This window comes from Muscardinus avellanarius (genome assembly GCF_963383645.1).
Source record: "Muscardinus avellanarius genome assembly, chromosome: 12".
NCBI lineage: Eukaryota > Metazoa > Chordata > Mammalia > Rodentia > Gliridae > Muscardinus > Muscardinus avellanarius.
Genome location: NC_137798.1, coordinates 7,351,751 through 7,376,727, shown reverse-complemented (window position 1 = coordinate 7,376,727; position 24,977 = coordinate 7,351,751). Strand labels below are relative to the sequence as shown.

The 24,977-nt window shown below is 36.9% G+C and overlaps 2 protein-coding genes across 2 annotated transcripts in view; both read right to left on the bottom strand.

Moving 5' to 3' along the window:
• Positions 1–15,015, bottom strand: part of TRPM7 (transient receptor potential cation channel subfamily M member 7) — a gene marked incomplete at both ends in the record, with an annotated part of 69,409 nt that extends 54,394 nt beyond the window's left edge. The window contains 7 exons of the mRNA XM_080707013.1: positions 1,256–1,396; positions 3,508–3,561; positions 4,189–4,269; positions 9,114–9,214; positions 11,627–11,699; positions 13,973–14,096; positions 14,996–15,015. Of these exons, the coding sequence (XP_080563139.1) occupies positions 1,256–1,396; positions 3,508–3,561; positions 4,189–4,269; positions 9,114–9,214; positions 11,627–11,699; positions 13,973–14,096; positions 14,996–15,015 (594 nt within the window). The remainder of the gene's footprint in view (positions 1–1,255; positions 1,397–3,507; positions 3,562–4,188; positions 4,270–9,113; positions 9,215–11,626; positions 11,700–13,972; positions 14,097–14,995) is intronic.
• A 312-nt stretch (positions 15,016–15,327) lies between these two features.
• LOC308270855 (transient receptor potential cation channel subfamily M member 7-like) lies at positions 15,328–24,934 on the bottom strand (the record flags this gene model as incomplete). The annotated part of the gene is made up of 5 exons (XM_080707012.1): positions 15,328–15,506; positions 18,085–18,256; positions 19,327–19,451; positions 22,881–23,094; positions 24,905–24,934. 5 exons carry the CDS (start codon positions 24,932–24,934, stop codon positions 15,328–15,330), a joined length of 720 nt encoding a protein of 239 aa, XP_080563138.1.
• Between the last annotated feature and the right edge of the window lie 43 nt (positions 24,935–24,977).

Sequence of the window (24,977 nt, the reverse complement as noted above, 5' to 3'; positions counted from 1 at the left end):
GAGAGAGGGATACAATGTGTTCAAAAATTTTTAATTTGGTTATAATCATAGCTAACTATGAAAAAGTTAATAGAATCATCACAATGAATGAATATCTTTGCATATAAGACAACAAAGATGCAAAGATTTTAAAATGTCCCTTACCAAAGCAAAAGATAATTCTAACTAAAACAAATTCTTATTTAATAATACTAAGTAATTAAGAACAAACAAAATCAAAACCCAGAAAGGAAAATATTTACATTAGCATACCTTTGGTGAGCTAAATTAACTTTTTTTAAACAAACAAAACATACCTTTGGTCTGTAGGGCTGTGCTGTTTTAATGAAATGATTATGTCTCATTTTTTCCTTTTTATCTGCTCTGTTGCCAAAAGATTCCTGACTTTTTCGCAACTGAGGAGTACTGCTGGAGGTATTCCGGCCAGACCTCTGAAAGTAAGAGCCCATTAGCTTTTTTTTTTTTTTTTTTGGTACTGGAGATTGCACCCAGGGGCATTTTTTTTTTTTTTTTTTTTTTTTTTTTTTGTGGTGGTGGTACTGGTGTTCCTGGAAGCCCTTCTACCTCTCGTCTACACTCCCAGACCTATTTTTATATTTTTATTTGGAAACAGGGTCTCCTAAACCAGCATGGCTGGCTTTGAACCTGCGTGATCCTCCTGTCTCAGCCTACCAAGCGCGGGGATTACAAGCGTGCACCACCACGGCCGGCCTGAACCCAGGGGCATTCTACCTCCAAGCTACACCCCCAGCCCTATTTTTTATTATTTTGAAACAGTTGTGGAGGGCCTAAGTAGCTTAGGCTGACAGTGAACCTGAGATCCTCCTGTCTCCATTTTCCCAAGTATTGGGATTATAAGTGTGCGCCACTACACCAGGCAAGAGCCCATTTTAAAGATTTAAATATGTAGGCATGTTATAAACATTCAAGACAATTTATATGTATGTACAAATATCTGTGTATTTACACAAAATGACTGGTTTATGATTTCAATTATAAAACACTGATTATTTTTTCTTTTTTTGAGATGGGGTGGGGGGTTCTGCTGTGCTTCCCAGCCTGTTCTCAAACACAAGGGCTCAAGTGATTCTCTAACATAAGCCTGCCGAATGACTGGACCAGAGTTGTGTGCTAAGGCGCCTCACTTAGAAAATCTAATTACTCTCAGTTGCTCACTCTTATTTCAGACAATGTCACTTTTACCAATTTAATGTATCTAAATAATAACATTTAAAATCCCCCCAAGTTTACATACCCGATTATTTCCACCAAGACTATTGTATATTAACCGAAAACGCTTCCGAGTGTAGGTGCATCTGTAGGTACCTCCCATGAGATATTCGATAACAAGTCCTATATCAATTAGAGTGATCTTATATCCAGGAGGAAGATTTCCCTGGGAAGGGAAAAGTAACTTTAAATAGGATAATAGCTATCAATATTGCCATGCTACACACCTAGGAACAGGCCTACTCTCAAAAAATGAGAAATGTTTAGTTATTTTACGAAGCTTGTTGCAAGCAGCTATCTTTACAGAAGACAGAGAATGGTATCTCTATCTCCTTTTGTTAGAAGAAAGGATCTCAAAGATGTGGTTTAGAACAGAAGTATGACCGAAAGGAAAATAACCACTGGATCTCTCTACACAGGCACCAACACATAGGGACAATGGCACTCCTAGGGCCAAGCATTCATTTTCACGGTAGTACACAGAAACTGCGTTTCTTAAAAAATAATGCTGTGCATTAATTATGTTTCTAGATTGGCTCAGAAAGTTTTGAAAATTTATACTGGATATACTATCGATTACACAAGTTTTTATATCTTTATCTAGGGTTTAATTACACTTATAATATTGTTTAGAGCCAAAATTTCATTTCTCACTTAATGAGAAAATAAAAAAGCAAGGTGAGTTATCCAAAAAATGTCAAATAATTTCTCAAATATACTGATAACTTAAAAATCAATATATTAATTTTTTTCAACATATTAATTTGAATTAGAAAGTATTCAATTACTCCATTTTGAAGAAGGGCTTCCACAACCCAGAAAGGAATTTAGACTGTCAAAGCAAGCAATCCATACTGAGGCTGGCTGTTTTTTCCTCATATAACCAAGCAAGACATTAAGACTTTATCTATAGGAATTACCACTTGTGTTAATAAAAAAGAAATAGCTTATTATTATAGTCCCCAATGTAAGAACAGCCAACCAGAACCAAGTACTAAGCGATTTCTTTTTGGTGCTAGGCTTTGTTCATGCAGGAACACTCTACCACTAAGCTGTACCCTTCAGTCAAGTGTTACATTTCTTTTTGCTCACCCAAGTAAGGAAATCACAGGGTGAGTATGTTTTAGAAATGCCTAGTCTAAAGGTCACACTATTACTCAAACTTTGGGAGTAGGAGCTTTAATTATTAAATGGAAAAAAAATCCCAGTGAGGCAAATCCTTACATTAATCAGGAGGGGTAGATGTGGGGAGTAAAAAGGGAGCCAGAATAGGAGTAATTACAAATGAGTTTAGGGTCACTTTTTCAGGTGCTGTTAATACTCGTGGTGGTGGCTATAAAATTTTGAAAATAGCAAGCCAGAGAGATAACAACTGAAGTAAATAAATTTTATGATATGTGAAATATACCTCAATAAAGCTACAAAGAAAAGCTCATATAAAAAATGAAATTAAAGTTTATTCAGTACACTACAGTCTAAGTTCTTCCTATGGGAAGCTAATTTAGTACTAAATAAGTGAGCAAACTTCAGAAAGTTAAAAATGATGTTTTTGGTTTAAATTTTTTAAAAATAATGTATACATAGAAGAAAGTATAATTTAAAAAATAAAAAATTTAAAGTATTACCTTAGAAACTTAAAAAATTTTAATTAGCCAAATATGTCATTTCAGTAAAGAAAATAAAACTGTATTAGACACCAATAATTCAAATGGTTATAAAAATGTGGATAAATGTCTAAAACTATTATTTCACAAGGAATCCTAATAAAAGAGAAATAGTGCATCATTTTTGTCACTACAGAATGGCTTTAGACCAGATTAGTGTATTCCGTTCCTACTAACAGTAGTTAATTAGAAAAGGGCAGGGGAGCACCTTTTCCTCCTACAGAGATCACCATTCAGTATGTCCCTCAATTTCAATATTCTTTTACATTAGGACAGATTTCTAGGGAGTGCTGCTGCTGAACAGAGAAAGACAACACATTCTGTCGATGATTTTCCTGTTATGGACAAAAGCTATACGGTCCATCACATTCTATCTTGGATGAGCTGAAGCTCAGGAAATTGGTTTGAATTCCACAAACTTTTCTTTTTCTTGATTTCTGAAACATGCTCTTTCCTTTATTCTTACCACAAATCTAGCCTTTACTTTATCTTGTCCATAAATTGAATAGTTTTATTAAAGCAATAATGAAATTGCTATATTAAAAATACTTAAATGCTCTTTTATAAACAGGTAAGTATAAATTATTTTTCAAAACCAAAAATATTCTCTTACCTGTTTGACATCTCGAACAAGATGAAACAGCATTGGATTAGTTGGACCTTGTTTCTTGGGGGAGGAAAAAAAAAGAGCACACTATTATATTTCTTCTAAAATAATTTTGTTGTTGTTACTTACAGGACTTATAAGGACTTTCTTATATAAATTATATTATATTGGACTTCTTTCCCTCTCTCGTTTTGTTTTGTTACTGGGATTGAACCAAAGGGCATTCTACCTCTGAGTTATACCCCCAGCCCCCCCCCCTTTTAAAAAATCTGAAACAGGTTCTTGCTAAGTTGATGAGGGTCCCACCTCAGCCAGCCAAGTATTAGGATTACAGGTGTTCACTACTACCCCTAGCAATCTTCTAGTTTTTCAAGAGTGAGAAGAGGGAATGGGAGATGGGCTGTTAAATCTACATTGTGTCTCCCACTGGCTGTGGTGAGAAAAGGGCTTCCAAAAGCCAGGAATGGTTTTTGACTGTCAAAACAAGCAATCCATACTAAGGCTGACTGTTTCTTCCCCATATAACCAAGCAAGACATTAAAGGCTGTATCTATAGAAATGGGTATGTTCAGGTAAAATGACATTTCCCAAATTTGGTAAAACATTCAACAAAAAATTTTATCATGCACTTACAGTGTTGTAAAGTTCCTCTAGCCTTGGAATGGTAAGAAATTTATGCATGCTTACTCCATTTTCAATAAGAAGTTTTACAAATGCAACTCTATCCATTACAAGAGCATCGAGCATAGCTTGTTCTAATGATCCAACCTGAAAGAGTATAAATATTAATAAAGATATTTCACATGTACTAATTATCAACGACTTCTAAATGTAAGTCATTAGGACTTACATCTCTTCACTCCCAAGCAGTTGTATAATAAAATTAGAAAGATACAAACTAAGGAATGACTAGGACTTAAGGTATTCAGACCTGGCTAGAAGACCATTCCCCAAAGAGTTTTCCATAAATGCTATTATGTAAAGAGAACAGTGTCACATGTGGGGAAAAAATTGTAAAGTACATTACAAAAACTGGGGGAAAAATACCTTAGAGCAGTGGTTCTCAATGCTGAACAAATTTTTGGATGAACCATTTCAGTAGTTAAGAGCAATTACTAACTTTTAAGGGGTAGGGCCCAGAGATACCAAAAATCATAATATGCTGGATAATAATCTACTAGAAACAATTCCACATCTCATAAAACTTTTCTTTATCTTGTCAGATGCTTATGAGTAAAAAATCAGAACTTCTACTTTGCAATATGAACACCAAATATTCTTGTTCAATAATGAAAAATTTCAAAAACAAGTCAAGCAAGATCTTCATAAGTTTACCACACAACTATGCAATTGCTCTACAGCAGTTAACATTTCTAGTTCTTTCCCTAATCTATCTTCATTTTCCATTACCTAGCAAAGCATTTGGTCTCTAAGATGTGTGTGTGTGTGTGTGTGTGTGTGTGTGTGTGTGTGTGTGTGTGTTTTACTAAGAATTGAACCCGAGGATATTCTACCTCCAAGCCACATACCCAGACCTTTTTATTTTCAATTTTGAAACAAGGTCACACTAAATTGCTGAGGCTGACTTCAAACCTGCAATCCTGTCTCAGCTTCCCAAGTACTAGGATTACAGGTGCATGCCACACCTGCCTTTTAAAAATATATACTGATTGCCGGGCGTGGTGGCACACGCTTGTAATCCCCGAGCTTGGGAAGCAGAGACAGGTGGATTGCACAGGTTCAAAGCCAGTGCAATCCACCTGTATTAATTCGCTGGCTTAAGAGACCCTGTTTCCAAATAAAATATAAAAAAAAGGTCTGGGAATGTAGCCCAGAGGTAGAAGGGTTCTATCCCCAGTAACACCAAAGAATAAATAAATAAATAAATAAATAAATAAATAAATAATATATATACTGATGAAATGCATGTGTTATACATAATGAAATTTCAAGATAGAACATAATGTTTTCTGTGATATTTTGTACTACTTAGTTGTTAAGAGAAAAATATTTTGGTGTTTTCCTTAAAAATAAGGCCTAACTGATTTAGACTTTAGTTCCTCTATATTCCTGGGAAGTGAACCCAGGGGCAATCTACCACGGAGCTACAACTCCAGCCTTCTTTCTTTTTTATTTTGAAACAAAGATCTAGCTAAGTTACCCGGGTGAACCGTGAACTTGTGATCTTCCTGTGTCAACCTCCCAAGTACTGGGATTACAGGTGTGTGCTACTGTGCCCAGCTCTGGTGTGTCATTACTTCTGCTAAAATTAAAATTCCAGCACTCTAGTGCATACCTGGTCCCTTATGCTCTTTCCCTGCCCTGTATTTATAAAAGAGTATTTTTCTGTTCCCCACGGTATTTAAGTTACTTAACAACAAACCTTTCCATACAATTTTTTAATTTATTATAAATCACTTTTGTCTCATCAGAATTAGGGCATTATATTGTTTTTTATAAAAAAAAAAAAACTTTCACGCAGTATTTCTGAAATTTAATTTTGGTATAATAAAAGAAGCACAACAAAATTCTTGTTATTTTTATTTTGGGGGAGGGCTCTTAGTGCTGGGGATCAAACCCATGCCTCACAAAGGCCATGCACTCTACCACTGAGCTACACCCTTAACTTTTAATTATTATTTATAAAAAAGCAACATTCTAGCTAACTGGGTTTGTAACCACTATCCTATTTTTTTTTTGTGTGTGTGTGGTACTGGGGGTGGAACCCAGGAGATTTTCTACCTCCAAGCCATACTCCCAGACCTATTTTACACTTTATTTGAAAACAGGGTCTCACTAAGTTGCAGAGAGCCTCACTAAGTAGCTGAGGCTGGCTTCGAACCTGTGAGACAATCCTTCTGTCTCAGCCTCCCAAGCTCTGGGATTACAAGCGTGTGCCACAACGTCTGCCTTATAACCACTATCCTAGAACAATAACAAAGCCAAACTCAAATTTTCTATCTAAAGAAACAAAGATAAAGTTTAAAGAAATATATGTTTTTTAAGTAGCATTTTTTCATTCAATGGGTACTGAATAAAAAGTAAAAGCAACTGTCCTGCAAACTCTTAGGTTAAAAAGCACAAGATCAAATAAACCTAACATTATCTAGAAAAAAATCCATGAGACAAACCACATATACTTAAGGAGACAAAAGCTTTATTCAGTTCTTTATATCTAAGAAGACTAAAAGTAAAAATTATCCAAAGAAATAAAACGCTGGCTTAAAATTTTAAGTTTCTGATTTAAATATTGAGGTGATTAGCACCTCAGAACACAAGAAACACTGCCATCAGGGGATGTCACAAAATTAAAATTAGGGTAAAAGAGCAAGTTAGAAGCCAGAAAAAATATGAGGAAGTAAAGCCAGGTGACTAGGAAGAATGTTCCTGAGAGAATAGCAAGAACAAAGCCTAGTGATAAGAGCAGGCTTGACTTTTTGTTTGCTTTTGTTTATTTTTGGTGTTACTGGGGGTGGAACCCAGAGGCTTTCTACATCCGGGCTATACTCTCAGACCTATTTTATATTTTATTTGGGAAAAGGGTCTCATTAAGTTGCTCTGAGCCTCACTAAGTAGCTGAGGCTGGCTTTGAACCTGAGAGGTGATCCTCCTGTCTCAGCCTCCCAAGAGGGGGGGATTATAAACACACGCCACTAAGCCCGGCATGCTTGATGTTAAAAAACAAACAAACAACAAACAACAAGCTAGGCATGGTGGCACACACTTGTAATCCCAGCATTTGGGAGGCTGAGACAGGAGGATCATGGTTTGTGGGAAGCTTCAGCTACTTAGTGAGGCCCTTTACAATTCAGTGTGACCCTGTTTCAAAATAAAAATAATAAAAAACAGGACTGGGGTGTAGCTCAGGGGTAGAATGCCCTTGGATTCCATCTCCAGTACCACAAAACAACAACAACAACAACAACAACAACAACAACAACAACAACAACAACACCTTGGAGGCTATCATAAAGACTCTGGATAAATATGATGTGATCCATCTTTTTTCTGTAAAAGGAGAAGAATGGGTAGGGAAAAAAAAGGAGTACTACTGAAATAACACAAAATAAGGATGATAACAGATTGGGTCAGGATGATAAAATTGATTTTGAAGGTTTATCTATTAATATTTACAGATAGAAATGGACTGGAATATATGAGAAGAAAAGTAGCCAGGCACAGTGGCACACACCTGTAATCCCAGTACATGGGAGGCTGAGATGGAAAGTTTGAGGAAACATGAGGCCAGTTTGTGGTAATCTTGAAGAAACACTGTTCCAAAATAAAGAATAAAATAGAAAGCTGGAAGTGGAGGCACATGCATATAATCCAAGTATTTGGGAAGCTGAGACAAGAGGATCACAGCTTCGCAGCCAGCCCTGGCTACTTAGAATAAAAAATAGGGCTGGGGGTGTAGCTCAGAGGTAGAATACCCTTGGGTTCAATTCCTAGTACTGCGAAGAAAGAAAGAAAGAAAGAAAGAAAGAAAGAAAGAAAGAAAGAAAGAAAGAAAGAAAGAAAGGGAAGGAAGGAAGACAGGAGGGGAGAAAGACAGGAAGGAAGGAAGGAAGGAAGGCAGGCAGGCAGGTAAGAAGGAAGGAAGGACAGGAAGGAAGGGAGGGAGTGAGGGAGGAAGAAATTAAAAAAGGAGGGAGGAAAGGAAATAAATACAGAGAAAGAAAGATGCACCAAAGTTTCTCATCTCAGAAACTGCAAAGCAGTTGTTTCTGTTTAGTTGAATGGGGAGACCGAGAAGAAACAAGTCTGAACATCCAAAGAAATGTCAGAATGAGTTTTCTTGTACACAGGGCAAGAGTTCTAAGGCTCCTGCAGTTCTAGGGCTGTTAAGAGACCTATAAACCCCTATAAAAACAAGATTTTATTAAGAGGTAAATGCAGCTTTTTAAATCCTAAACGAACCTGGATGTTATTCAGCTAAACTAATTTTGCACTGGTGGCCATTTGGTAAAATATAAAGTTTGGTCACAATTCCAGCAAATATTTGGTCATTACAGTTGTTCCTCAGTATCTGTGAGGTACTGGTTCTAGGAGATGCTCATCTTATTTATATAAAATGGCAAAGTATTTACATACACATATCCTTCTGTAAATTTTAAACCATCTCTACATTACTTATAATACCGAATATAATGTAAATTTTATATAAAGCCAGGTGTGGTGGCACATGCTTGTTATCCCAGTACTTGGAAGGCTGAGACAGGAGGACCACAGGTTTAAGGATAGCCTCAACAAACAGTGAGACTTTCATCAACCAAGCAAGACTCTGTTTCAAAATAAAGATAAAAATAGGGCTGGAGATGTCTCAGTGGGTATAGAATGCCCCTGGGTTCAATTCTCTGTCTGTCTGTCTGTCTGTCTGTCTCTTTCTCTTAGTTTTTCTCTCACAAACACACTTATAAAAATAGTTGTCAGAGTGTATTATTCAAGGAATGACAAGGAAAAGGTGTGTCCATGTTCAGCACACATCTGATCATTGTAGGTCTAACCACATAGTATACAATCTGTGATTGGTTGAATCCATGAATAGAAATCTGTGAATACAGAGGGCCCACACTATTTAATTATATTGTATGTATAGATTAATTACATACCAGCCACTGCTGTCCATAAACAAATACATGATTTTTGGCAATGTCAACTCTATCCCATGCCAAAGTAAGGATAAGCTGGTCAAATGCAGATGCATTAGTACCTAATTGAATAAAGAAAATAATTGGCAAGTTTATCTCCATTAATATGTGAGTACTTATGAAACCTCCCTACCACCCTTTAATTAACCACACAGGTGGTGTCAGCCACTGCTCCACTGCTCAGAAGCAGCCTGCCTCAGAGAGGCAGAACCAACCCCAGGATGGAGGACTTTTATTTCCCAACTATAGAAAATACACAGCTTCATTCACTGCAAACAGCTCAGAATGCAGAAAAGTGATAAGACAAAGACAATCTGCCTCTCCCACAGAGATAGTACTATTAGGATTCTGAGAAATATCCTTTCTGGTATTTTGCTATGCATATATAAGCTCATTCATCTATTTTTGTTTATTAAAATGGAAACATCCAGTAATCTGCTTTATGGACCTTAGTATCCTGGCTCAACTTTCCTCAAAAGTATATATTACTCTATATGTATTCATGCTTTTAAAGGCAAACCACAGTTTTTCTTTTTTTCTTTTTGTAGTACTGAGGATGGGACCCAGGGACATTCTACCTCCGAGCTACACTCTTAGCCCTATTTTTTAGTTCATTTTGTGTTTGAAACAGGGTCTCACTGAATTGCAAAGGGCCTCACTAAGTAGCAGCTGAGACTGTCTGGGAACCACGATCCTCCTATCTCTACCTCCTGAATGCTGGGATTATAAGTGTGCGCCACCATGCCTGGCTGGCAAACCACAATTTTTCTAACAAATATTCCAACTAGTTGATATTCAGATTATCTTGAATTTTTGCTAAGTAATTTTACTGTAGTGCACATGTCAGAGTATTTAAATAGAATGGTTTTCTAGGAACCAAATTGCTGGACCCAAGGATAAGCACTTTTAATATACTCTCAAAATATGTTTCAGAACACTTATGCCATCACTAAGGGTATAAAAATTTAACATTGTTTTTACTTTTATACTATGTTAACCACTTTTCCACATTTCCTCCAAGTACTTAGATTCTTTCTCAAGTATCTTTTACATAAATTCTAACCCATTTTCCTCCAAGACATTCATCTTTTTCTTATTATTTTATAATAGCTCTTTGTGATTCTTCCACTTCAACATTTCTGGTTCCTTAGTTTTCTCATTCATAAAATAAGAAAAATAAAAGGAATCATGTCCCTTATGGCTGTTGTAGGGATAAGGTGAGATAGCAATATAAAACATGAATTTCTAGGCAGTGGGCAACACACAGAAAGGATATGGTAAACACTACTTGCGTGCTCCCTTTTTCTATCTACTTTTACGTCTTCTCATTTATTTTTATTTTCTTTATGGTTTTGGGGCATCCAATCACAATGTCTTGATACCAAGATGATGCATATTTCATAATGGCATCTTTTAAAATGCTTGATATACTGGCAACTTATTGTGGTCCAAATTTGGTAAATTTGAATGAATAAGAAGACAGTGAGTATCTGCTCGCTCTGTCCTGCCACGTCACTGCATAGTTAGATTTTAGGTATCCAGAGGGAACAACATTTTAATTTCTAGGTTTTGGGGAAAAAAGCTTCAATAAAATGTAATCATATAATTTGAAAGTTAGTCCTAACAGACACCACCAGTTTCCAAATTTCCCCTTCAGAATAAAAATTGCTATGTTTAAGAATCCTATCATTAACCTGGGCATGGTGGCACATGCTTGTAATCCCTGTGCTTGGGAGGCTGAGACAGGAAGATCGCAGGTTCGAAGCCAGACTTAGCAGCTTAGTGAGGCTCTCATCAACTCAGTAAGACCCTGTTTCCAAATTAATATAAATAGGTCTGGAGGTGTAGCATGGAGATAGAAGGCCCCTGGGACCCATCCCTAGTCCAAACCAAAGAATCCTATCATTAATATCTATTAATAAATTCCTTGTTACCATTAAATATTTATTTTTCAGCCCACTAAGAATGTGACATGCTCTTAATAGGATAATCAAAGAGTTTGGGGAATAAGCCATACTAAACTTAAAACTAATTCACATGATAAAAACAAAAGCTAATTTACTACCAACAAAAACCACCAATTTGTTTTTCGCAAAGAAAAATTCATTTCCCAAGCATTTAGCCAAATTAAAGTCCTAAATTATGTAAATAAAATATACAGTAAAGATCTTAGAAAGTTTACATTCTAACTTAAGAGACATTTATTTAGCTAAGTGTGGTGGCACACGCTTGTAATCCCAGCGCTTGGGAGGCTGAGACAGCAGGATGGCCTCTCAGGTTCGAAGTCAGCCTCAGCTACTTAGGCTCTCAGCAACTTAGTGAGACCCCGTTTCCAAATAAAATATAAAATAGGTCTGGGAGTATAGCCCAGAGGTAGAAAAGTCCCTGGGTTCCGTCCCCAGTACCACCCCCCACACACAAAAGACATTTGCTTTGATAATTATAGCTTTGAAAATGAAAATAAAAAATTTTACCTTTTAGCAGTGCAGTAAGTATTGCTACATCTATATCTTGATGTTCTTCTGATCCAATGTGGAAAACAGTGATCTAAAGATCAAACGATAATATTATTTATGCCTTTATATTTTTAAAGCTAAGGCATCATAAACCAGAAAGTAACTTCAAACTATACAGGGTAGGGGTAGATAGATCATTTGAGGGAAAAAGGCAGAAATCACTTCACCTCCTAAAACTAAACGGAAAATTTTTTAAAACTACCATTTATTATTTACCAAACATGGTGTAAATCTACTCAAAATATTTAGTTTTGTATTACAGTCATTGTTTGACCTATCATTTATGTCTGTTATCAGAATAAGCAACTTATGAACTGAGGCTATAGATTACGTGAGTAAATCCTGATATTCTCTCCACAGTGACCACTTATTCATTCAAGTAATACATGTACTCTTGAAAGAGAAAAGTCTCTTTGGTTCAATTCTTTCATTGCAAATGTCTTTAAATTACACAGAATGTGGTAAAATCATTTTTCATTAAGTAAAAGATTACTCAAGCCGGGCGTGGTAGTGCACGCTTGTAATCCCCGCGCTTGGGAGGCGGAGACAGGAGGATCGCTCAGGTTCGAAGCCAGCCGCACTGGCTGAAGAGACCCTGTTTCCAAATAAAAAATATAAAAACAATAGGTCTGGGAGTACAGCCCGAACATAGAAGGGCTTCCAGGAACCCAGTACCACCAAAAAAAAAAAAAAAAAAAAAAAAAAAGATTACTCAAATACAAACTTTTCTACTAAATTTATTTCATTTCATTGTAAAAAAAAATTGCAATGGAGGACACCAAGTTAACATTTGTTTACAGAGCTGTTAAAAAATATATTTTGTCTCTAAAAACTTAAGCCCACGATTAAAACTAATAGCACTAAGCTTTATTAGCCTTAAGCACTCACTCAGAGTTAACACTGTTTAAAATATTTTCCACATATTTTATCAGAAAAGTCATGCACAACTCTTTAAAGGTCTTCCCTGATGTTGGACATAATCTGTTGAGACCCACTTATAAAATTTTTCTTAAGGAGAAGCATAAAATAGTATCTCAATACCCTAAAAACACCTACAGTCCTTCCACATCACCATTCAACTTGAAGAGCGCATGCTTGGAATCCCAGTACCTGGGAGGCCGAGAAGGAGGACCACAGGTTTGTGGCCAGCCTCAGCTTACTTAATGAGGTCCTCTACAATTTAGTGAGACTCTGTTTCAAAATCAAGAATAAAAAATAGGGCTGGGGGTACAGTTCAGAGGTAGAATGTCCCTGGGCTAAATCTTGGGCACCACAAAAAAAAACAAAAAAAAAAACCCAGCAACAGTAAATGATAATTTTACGTGATTAAAAAATACTTCAAGCCGGGCGTGGAGGCGCACGCTTTTAATCCCCGCACTTGGGAGGCGGAGACAGGAGAATCGCACAGGTTCGAAGCCAGCCTTGCTGACTTAAGAGACCCTGTTTCCAAATAAAAAGTATAAAATACATCTGGGAGTGTAGCCTTGAGGTAGAAGGGTTTCCAGGAACCCCAGTACCACCAAAAACAACCCCAAAACAAAACAAAAATTTCAAGCTGGGTGTGGTGGCGCACGCTTGTAATCCTAGCATTTGGGAGGCTGAGACTGGAAGATGGTGGTTTGCGGACAGCCTCAGCTACTTAGTGAGGCCCTCAGGTTCAAAATAAAAAATAAAAAACAGGGCAGGGAGTGTAGCTTGGGAGTCGAATGCTCCTGGTTTCCATCCTCTGACCCTCAAAAAAAATGAAAAATAAACAAATACTTCAAGCTGGGCATGGTGGTGCATGCTTGTAATCCCAGCATTTGGGAGGCTGAGACAGGAGGATCTGGGTTCGTGGACAGCCTAAGCTACTTAGTAAGCCCTTTGCAACTCAGTGAGACCCTGTTTCAAAATAAAGAATAAAACATAGGGCTGGGGGTATAGCTCAGAGATAGAATACCCCTGGGTTCCATCCCCAGTACTGCAAAAAAGACGACAAAAAATTTCAAAATTTAAAGTCTAAAATGCATATTTTTTTTGTAATACTTGAGGATTGAATCCAGGGACATTCTATCTCTGAGCTATACCTCCAACTCTATTTTATTTTTATTTTGAAACAGGATCTCACTAGGTTGATGAGAGCCTCAGTACTTCCTGAGACTGTCCTCAAACCTGCAATCCTCCTGTTAGCCTCAAGTACTGAGATTACAGGCATGTGCCACACTGTACCAGGCTTATAAGTCTAAATTAAAAACAGAAGTGTTGTCAATTTAGAAATGTGTTTTGGAAGAAATAAGAAGCCTTATCCTGCTGAAATCTACTTACAAGCTCCTTTTTCTTCATGCACTCCATCAGTGTTTGAAATAAATGAACTGCTTCACTCTGGCCAAAGTTAAAGGTTTTTTTGATGGTTGAAATGATATCGGGCTCTGCTGCATCAGGAAGATTTCTGGTTTAAGAGAAAATATAATTTAACTGCTAATTTCATCTTCAATTATATGTAGGATTAAAACAATGTACAGGTAGAACCATGTAAGACCTTTGGAGATACTGTATTAATATTAAATTCTTGACGTTGGGCAAAATTATTTTCTCTTTAGTGAGATACCCATTATAAGTCCTAAGAGGGGAACAAAAGGAATGAGGTGATTTTTCCTCTTTGAATTACTTTATGAATCTTTATTTTACAAAATGTATGTGTTATAATATTAGTACTTTATACAGTATTTTATAAAATACTATATAAAGATAAAATTAGATATTATTGGTAATATAAGACAGTATTTCACCAAGATGTCTTAATCCTGAACACCTTTTTTTTTTTCTTTCTTTTTTGGGTGCTGGGGATTGAACCCAGGGGCATTCTACCTCTGAGCTACACCCCCAGCCCTATTTTTATTCTTTTTGTTGAAACAGTCTCTGAGTTGCAGAGGGTCTAAGTAGTTGAGGCTGTCATCGAACCGCAATCCTCCTGTCTCAGCCTCCCAAATGCTGGGATTACAAGCATGTGCCACTGTGTCCAGTTCCCCACATTTTTATTTCTTTTTGTGAATAAGCAATATTTACTTGGCTCAAAAATAGCAGAGAAAATATGAAAATCCAAAGAAAGTCTCCTTCCCACTATTTTTCTTCTACCCAGTCCTATCTGAGCTCTTTTCAGGAATCATTATTAGCTTCTGCAACTTTCCAAAATCTCTTTCAATATAGATATATAAATATTATCCTTTCTTTTTCTACATTAATATGTAGCACAATAAGTATGCTGCTCTACCTCATCTTTTTTCTGTGTAGGTATTTTGGTTATTTTGGTAACTTTCATAAATCTACTCACAGGTAACCATTCCTTACCCATTGGGTAAATATGCCATAATTTATATAGGCCTTTTCTAATAAATATTCCACTCAGTCCCAAACATTTAAAAACAACCTTTTAACAAGAAACTTAACACATATACTTTTTCACAGTTGTACATCCATTGGAACAATTCCCAGAAATGAACCTTTGGTCAAAAGATCTGTACTTCTGTCATTCATTCTAATAACATATTAGGCTATTTCCTCAATTAACCAAGTACTGTATTAAATGTGAGGTTTTCGTATTCATAAAATATTAAAGGAAACCAATGTCCTAAAAGCTACAAGACTCTTAGTAAGGTTAGTAAAACTTCCTATACTCATACTTACCCTCCTTCTTCTGTCTGTTTATGAACATATGCTAGTAAATCTGCTGCTCTGCCTGTTCCTTCACATACAACTACTGGAACAGGGGGGCTCTCCTGAAGGTATTCTAGAACTGTGAGGATGACATTTGGCCCACCCTCAAATATCAGTGCCACCACAGGAACACCTTGGCCGATCCCTAAAAAAGGTAAAAGCTTGATTAAAAAATTAGACAAAATCCAGTTACTAATCATTTTTAATAAAAATTTAAAAGTCAAAACAAATTTAAGAGAATGTGTTGACTTCACTCTTCTTATTGTATTTTATTTTTTAATTTTTTTGGTGGTACTGGGGGTGGAACCCAGGGGCTTTCTACCTCTGGGCTATGTTCCCAGACTTACTTTATATTTTATTTGGAAACAGGGTCTCACTAAGTTGCTGAGAGCCTCATTAAGTAGCTGAGGCTGGCTTTGAACCTGTGAGTGTTCCTCCTATCTCAGCCTCCCAAGCACGGGCATTACAAGCGTGCGCCACCACACCCAGCGACTTCACTTTAAATACTAAGTAAAAGCCAGGCATAGTGGCACACACTTGTAATCCCAGCATTTGGGAGACTGAGATCAGAGGACCGCGGTTTGCAGACAGCCTCAGCTACTTATAGTGAGGCCCTCTGCAACTCAGTGAGACCCTGTTTCAAAATAAAAAAAAAAAAAGGGAGGGGGGCTGAGGTAGAATGCAATGCTCATGGGTTCCATCCCCGGTACCACAAATAAATAAATAAATAAATAAATAAATAAATAAATAATAAAGTACCAAGTTACTTTGTCATTAACTAAAAGTCTATCTTCAGTAACAAAATTAGAAAGTCTAATATATAATTTAGCACACACACCAGACTTTGTATATTCACTATAAAACAAAATCCTGTACATTTATTGAGCTCATGACAAGAAATAAGTAATATCTATTTGTTTGCTTTTAATGTTGTATTAGTTGAATTTCCAACTTTGTGTGTGGTAATAGGGACTGAACTCAGGGGCACTCTACCTCTGAACTAAAACCCCTAGCCCTGTTCTATTTTTTATTTTGAAACAGGGTCTCACAAAGTTGCAGAGGGCCTTACTAAGTTGCTGAGGCTGGCCATTAATCTCCTATCTCAGTCTCCAAAGTACTGAGATTATAAGCCTGCACCACCATAGCCCACTAACATCTTTTTATGCATTTATTAAATGCATATTTTTATTCTAAATGAGACATTAATATAAAATTAATGAGTCAGATTACATAAATGAAACTGATAATATTCTAAGAATTCTACAAAGCCAAAAAAATTTAATGAATACCAATTTTTGTTTTTAAAACAACCTGCAGTGTAGTGAAAAATTAAAAATATTGTTAACTACAGGATTATTAAACATTCCCCCCTTTTTTGACACTGGGGATTGATCCCAGGGTCTTGTGCATGCTAGACAAGTGCTCTGTCGTGGAGTTGACCCCTAGCCCCCAAATATTTTTACTTTTTGTAAATATTTGTACTCCACTATAATCTGACTGCACTGTTTTGTAATTTTGTTATTTCTACTTCATTTTGTTATAGAATTCATCTTCTTGGTGTCCTAGATGTAACATGGTTTACAAAATTTCTTCTATTTGAAATAAAGTCTAGATGTTGAAAAAGCTTAGCCTTAACTGGAAAGTAAAACCAGTCCCAAGAATACCAACTTTTTTGGGTGTGTGTGGTACTGGGGATCGAACCCAATGGCATTTTACCTTCAAGCTTGATTCCCAGCACCCCTTTTCCCCACCCCGGGCTTCCTAAGTTGCCCAGAGCCTTGCTACATTGCTAAGGCTGTCCTCTAACCTGCGGCCCTCCTGTCTCAACCACCCAAGTCCTGGAATTACAGACCTGGTTCCCTACTCCAGACTAACACTTTTCTTTGTGTGTGGTACTAGGGATGAACTCAGGGGAGTTCTACCTCCAAGATACACCGTAGCCCATTTTACTTATTTTTGTTGTTGTTGATTTAAACAGGGTCTTGCCAGGTCACTGAGAGTCTCACTATGTTTCTAGGCTGTCCTGAAACCTGCAATCCTCCCATCTCAACCTCACAAGTACTGGGACTGCAGGCATATGCCACCACCCCAGACTGATATTAACACTTTTTTTTCCTTGTGTGTATGGTACTGGTGATTGAACTCAGGGGCGTTCCACCTCCATGCTATACTCCTAGATTGTTTCTTTAATTTTTGCTGTTTTGAAACAGGGTCTCGCTATGTTTCTGAGATTTTCATTATGTTATATATATATTTTCCTGAGGCTGTCCTCGAACTGCAATTCTCCTGTCTCAGCCTCCCAAGTAGGAGATTGTAGGCATGCATCACCATGCCTTGATGAAGGTAACTTTTAAGAAACAATCACCAAAAGGCAACTCATTTTATAGACTTTAAACAAGCTGATTCTTACTTTATAACAACATGGTGATATTTCACTTTAATGTACAATCTTGAATTTCAAGGCCATGTATTGGAATATATCACACATTAGGAATATTTATAAATGCCTTCCAACAATATGAGCACTTTTGGCTCTGGCCTTGAAACCTAAGTGCTCTATTTGGCCTGAAAGCTCTTTTCCTAGCTCTTACTTTGTCTAAAATGATGCATTTTTGGTTGTTTTGTAGGTTACCATCTTGCTATGTAAGAAAAAAGGCAATTCAAAGAACATTCTACAGTTTTAGGACTGCTAATAATTTCAACTAATTTGTAAATTCTCTTACGCGCATGAATTCTCTGCTGATTAATAGTTTTTTCAAGTTCTCTTCTCAGTCTGACTTCTGCCCCATACTTTCCAACTGTGCCATCATCCACCAATATGAAATGGGAATGGAGATTATTCAAAACATTCAATTTGCTCAGAGGGTTCAATAAGGTTTGATAAGGAGCAACCACCTAAGAACAAACATAAGAGTTACTGGACAGGATTAAATACAATATAATGTAAAATATATCTTGAAATAATCAATAGATACGAGATAAAATTCTGTCATAAGTTTAGAAATAAAAAGTGAAAATACATCAAAAAGCAAAATTTTTAAGCTATTAAGGATTACTTAGTAATAGGCTGAATCACAATTACATCTCAATTCTTATTGCAGAATTATATATTTCATCATCAAATGCAACAGAAGAACAGTAAATAAGTAAATAAATAGACACTGCTAAGAACATATTGTGAGGTTATTAAGTAAAAGAACCAAATATATAAAAGGTACCAAAAAAATCAATAAATTGACTCAGTACTCAATATTATTTTTCTAGCCTTAAGTAGAACCTTTAAAATTGATAATAGAAATTTAATAATGCTTGAAAGTGATTGTTATAAATTAGTAATTCCTTTTAATAGTCTTCTGATAAATATCTACAAATTCAAATTGAATCAATATAAATCCAATTATATCTTTTTTTTTTTTTTGGTAGTAGTGGGGATGGAACCCTTCTACCTCCAGGCTACACTCCCAGATCTATTTTATATATATATATATTTTTTATTTGGAAACAGGGTCTCTTAAGCCAGCGAGGCTGGCTCCAAAGCTGTGTGATCCTCCTGTCTCCCCTCCCAAGCGCGGGGATTACAAGCGTGCGCCACCACCCCCGGCTAAATCGAGTTTATATCTTTAACCTATTCAAATAAAACATTAGCATTTGATTCCTTCTCTCTGAAAATAAGATTAATTCTTAATGTTATATAGTCATTAAAAAATTAAGTACAATGATTGGCATGATCTAAAAAATATGTTAATTAACATTATACATAAAAGACAGGAACTAAAATATATCAGCACTGTAATAATAATTTGTACATATGAATGCATTTTTAAAAGGATTGGAAAAAGCCCATAGGAAAATACTTTTTAAACTTAAGTGTGGTATAACCATAAATATTTTGTCTTGCATTTTTCTTGCTATAATTTTGTTTATGCCTAAATTCAAATATAGGAAATTTAAAAAGCCGTTCTCACATCTCTCCCAACGAGATCATTTCTGTTTTCTATCACTCCCCATGGAGCTATTCCAATAGTGCAAATCTTTCGAGATAATCTGGAAGCATGTTCTTTGAGGGCATCACCAACATGTTTTGCCACACCTGTTAACACAAAATTTTATTTGATTTAGTTCAGTCTTCACTGTATTTAGAAAAAGCCTGTGCTTAACCTCTGACATTACAATTTGTGATTTCTTTACACATATAAGATATAAAGCAATGAGATCCAAAACCAAGCTTACAAAAGAATACAGACTAAGATGGAACAAAAACTATCAAGATATACAGAAAACAAAATCTTTCCACGCTGTTAGGCCTAGTCCTTTTTTATATTTTTCTTCCATAAATAGCAATAGTTTGTTGTTGCTCTACACATAATCTAGATAAATTAAGTATATGGATAAGTGTGGTTATGGTTGCATACGTGTAATCCCGGTACTTGGGACACTGAGACAGAAGGATCACATTTCAAGATCAGTGCAGAGTAACTTAGTGAGATCCTGTTTCCAAATAAAAAGTTAAAAAAAAAAAAAAAAAAAGGCTGAAGGTGTAGCTCAGAGATAGAATATCCCTGGGTTCCTGGGTTCTATCCCCAGTACAAGGAAAGAAAAGAAAAGAAAAGAAAAGAAAAGAAAAGAAAAGAAAGGAGAGGAGAGGAGAGGAGAGGAAGAGGAAGAGGAAGAGGAAGAGGAAGAGGGAGAGGGAGAGGGAGAGGGGGGGAGAGGGAGAGGGAGAGGGAGAGGGAGAGGGAGAGGGAGAGGGAGAGGGAGAGGGAGAGGGAGAGAGAGAGAGAGAGAGAGAGAGAGAGAAAGAAAGAAAGAAAGAAAGAAAGAAAGAAAGAAAGAAAGAAAGAAAGGCGGGCTGAGGGTATAGCTCAGGTAGAATGCCCCAATGCCCCTGGGTTCAATCCCCAGGACCACACAAAAGAAGTAACATGCTGAAATTCCAGTACTTGGGAGGCTGAGACGGAGGACCATAGGTTCAAGGTCAACCTCAGCAACCTAGTGAGACTCTATTTCAAAATAAAATGGTAGAATCTACAGTACTATTAAAAAAAAAAGAGTATGGTTTAATGGCTCAGGATCATAAGAAAAACAAACACATATACAACAAAAATATAACAAAAGCAATCCAATCGAATAAAAAATGAGAGGAGAAATTAGAAAAGACAATCCCAAACAGTATATATAATATTCCCCCTTACTTGGTGAAGATATATCCCAAGACCCCAGTGTGTATCTGAACTGTGGATAGTATAGAGCCCTATCTAAGTACTCCAATCCTGTTACAGTATTGAAGTACTTGATGGACTATCTGATGGATAGTCAATCTGATAACCAAAATGTCTACTAAATGACTAATAGGGCAGGCAGTATACGTAGCATGAATACACCAATAAAGGGACAATTCAATCCCAGGTAAGGTGGTGAGAGATGACATGAGCTTTCATCACGCTATTGTCAACAAAGCACAATTTATAATTTTTTTCTGGAATTTTCCATTTAGTATTTTCAGGCCTTTCACAGTTAACAATAAGTAACTTCTCATAATTATTAAGGGCTGAACTATGTCCTTCAAAATTCATATGTTGAAACTCTAACCCCAATACCTCAACTATGAGAAAATAAGTATGTGTGTTTTTTGTGTTTTTTTTTTTTGGTGGTACTGGGGGTGGAACCCAGAAGCTTTCTACCTCCGGGATATATTCCCAGACCTTTTTTATACTTTATTTGGAAACAGGGTCTCACTAAGTTGCTGAGAGCCTCACTAAGTAGCTGAGGCTGGCTTCGAACCCACGCGATCCTCCTGTCTCAGCCTCCCAGGCGCGAGGATTATAAGCATGCACCACCACGCCCGGCTGTATGTGTTGTTTAAGCCACCAGTCTGAGGTATTTTATGACACCTTTAGCAAACTAATACATCATTCAATTTGCTTTTAAATGTAATAGGTCAGATCGCATCTCGTTGGCCTTTTGCCTGCAGCCCTGTCCACTTACAGCCTATTTGCGGAACATTACCCAAGTACTCTCTGTTCTTGTCAATTCTCCGCTTACCTTTTCCCATTCAGAGTGAAGGCCTAGGTGCTTATAACCAAGCTTACATCAGGCCTCATACACTGGCCGGTGGCCCTGCTCCTCCTGCTTCCCGACCACCATGCCACTAGCTTCTGATCTCAGTATTCAACACTCCTCGCTACACTTAAGCTACCCTGGAGCTTGCTGCTCTGCTGCCCACACACGGGCCACTTCTTCCCCTTAAACACTCTGCTCCTAGCCTGTCTTGACCTCGGCCCTCATGCCTTCCCTCGCTCCTAAATGCCACCTCCTCAGCCACCTCCTCCTCACCTGTGTACAAACCAGCAGCCCCTGCACTGCCCTCACTCTTCCCCTTGCGCTCATGTCCCTGCATAATACTTACCACCACCACAGCTGATGTACTACTAAGCTGTCTAGTATCTGCATCTCCCCACTACAGTATAACCTCCATAAAGGTAAACATTTCGTCCACTTTATGGAGTATAGACTCAGCAGTTCAAAGGATCCCTGAGAGACCATGAGGCTCAAGGAATAGTTGCTGATAATCCATCGGATGTATAGAAGCTGACTTCAGTGATTACATTTTGCCCTAAACATTAATTTGTCTTCCTTAGAGTCAAACTACATACATAAGCTAGACTTGGAATAAAAGACGACAGCTAATTAAAATTAATTTCTGGCCAGGTGCTGTGGCACACATCTGTAATCCTAGGGACTTGGGAGGTTGAAGCAGGAAGATCACAAGTCTGAGGCCAATATTGGCCATTTAGATCCTGTCTCATAAAAAACAAAATGGGCACAAAAGCAAAAACAAAAAATTAATTTTGAAAACTACTTTTTGTGTGTGGTGGCACTGGGGACTGAAGCCAGGGGTGTTCTACCATCCTTTCTTATGTTTTTATTTTGAGACAAGTCCTCACTAAGTTGCTGCGACTGGCCTGGAACTTGCAATTTTTCTGTCTTAACCTCCCAAGTTACAGAGATTATTGGCATGCAGCCCCATGCCCACCTGAAAGCTACTTTTTACTACTACAAAGGCAATGAATTACTACCCTTCTACAAACTTACTTTTAGTCAGAAAATGATAAGAATTAGCATTAATCTAAAGTAGGGTCAGTAAATGTTTTTAAAAGTCCAAGAAGTAAATATTTTTAGCTTTGTAAAGCATCTGCCAGTCTCTGTTACAACTATCAGCCTGCACTATTGTAGCAGAAAAATAGTTATATACCATACAGAAGCAAATGAGGATATCTGTGTTCAAATCAAACATTACTCATAAAAACTAGGCTCGATTTGGTGTGCTAACCCCTGCTTCTAAAGTATATTTTCTAAGTCTAAATGACAACCAGATTCAGTTATTTTTAATCTAGGAATTGTAGATTATTTAAGAGAAGAATGGAATACATTTATATTTGACTATTAGTTCAAGTGTCTAATTGATATTATGAAAATGTTATAAGCATACTAAATAGGATTGATATGATAATCACATTACCTGTGTTTACCCCTCCAGTTAAAATCCAGGCTCCGGTTGTAACTGCAGCTTTAATAAGACCCTTCCCCAGCAATTGCTTTATTCGTGGATGTAGCTCAAATTTCTGCATGCCCCCATGTACAGAGATGACAAGTTTGGGTAATTCCATTTGCCATTCTTTCAGAAGAAGCTGGAGTATGATTTCAGGTTTGGTGTCATATGATAACCTCACATACTGAAATAAAAAACATTTCAAAAGAATACAATAATTGAATATGTTCAAAAGGTTTCATAATATAACATTTCACTTTAGAAAAAAATTTACTTTGAATTAGATTATGTAAAAATATTATAGACTACTTTCAATATATTTACATTACTAAGAAGCAAATGACTTAAGGTTAGAAAAATCATTCTGTGAGACCCATAGAAGTAGTGGCACTCAAACTTATTAAGCCAAATTATGTGGATTATACTTAATTACCAATTAATCCAATTTACAAATTTATCCTAAGTATTTACTCTCTTGTTTAAACATGAGTACACAGTGAATTAGAAACATTAAGACTGGCTTAAATGATGGGAAAAGGAAAATGAGAAGAATGGTATAAAAATAAAGACTTTTTGAGCTGGGCCTAGTGGCACATGCTTGTAATCCCAGCATTCAGGAGGCTGAGACCAGAGGATTGCGGTTCGCGGACAGCCTCAGACTGTGGTTCCCAGCCAGCCTCAGCTACTTAGTGCGGCCCTCTGCAATTCAGTGAGACCCGGATTCAAAATAAAGAATAAAAAATAGGGCAGGGGGTGTAGCTCGGAGGTCGAATGCCCCTGGGTTCCATCCCCAGACCCGCAAAAAAAAAAAAAAAAAAAAAAAAAGACTTTAATTAAAGACTTTGCTACTGTATGAGACACATATTGAATTATCTGTCTGAAAATTTTCTCAAGGATCCATAGCATTTATAATAGAACTGCATATAAACAAAATTTAAAGAAGCATTTTAAATATGATTATTTGCTTCACTATTTGATCAAGCTGAAAAATCAGAAAATCTTAGTATTAAGAAGGGCTGGGAATATAGCTCAGTGGTAAAACATGTGTCTAGCATACACATGCCCTGGGTTTGATCTGCAGCACCATATTAAAAAATAAAAAATAAGTTGGGCATGGTGGTGCACACTTGTAATCCTAGCACTTGGGAGACTGAGACAGAAGGATCTCAGGTTTGCAGCCAGCTTCAGCTCCTTAGTGAGACCCTATTTCAAAATAAAGAACGAAAAATAGGTCTGAGGGTATAGCTTGGAGGCAGAATGCCCCTGGATCCAATCCCCAGTACCACAATGAACAAACAAATAAAGAGACAAACAGATAAACAACCAGGCATGGTGAAGCATGGCTGTAATCTCAGAACTTTGGGAGGCTAAGTCAAGAGGATCTCAGGTTCAAGTCCAGTTTCAGAAATTTAGTGAGACCAGGTTTCAAAATGAAAAATAAAATAGGGCTAGAGATAAAGCTTAAGGTACAACATCCCTGGGTTCAATCCCCAGTATCACAATAAGTAGGTAAGTAAGTCAATAAATAATACTGTTCAAGCTGGGCATGGTGGTGGACACTTTTAATTCCAGCATTCGGGAGGCTGACAGGAGTTCATGGCCAGCCTCAGCTACTTAAAGGCTCTCCGCAACTTAGTGAGAGTCTGTTTAAAAATAAAGAATAAAAAATAGGGGAGGGGGTACAGCTCAGAGGTAGAATGCTCTGGGTTCCATCCCCAGACCCACAAATAAAAAATAAAAAATAAAAAAAGAAAGAAAAAGCACTTTGTCAGGAAAAATAATAGAAGACATTTTACAAATGATAAAAGGCTCAATCCACCAAAAAGACAATGTTGTATTTATATAAAGCTATAAAAAGAACTGTAATACATGCAAAGGAATGATTTTTGTCTTAGTGATATACATATTTAAGATGACAAATGTTTGTTTAGATAGTAAGATAAAGTAGAAAGAAATGAGCCCGTGACACACCTTGGCTCTGTAGGAATGAGAACCCCCTTGAAAGTTGATGACTCCATAAGCATCCGTTGGGCTCTGTTCCGTATGCTTTTCCACAGACCACTCCTC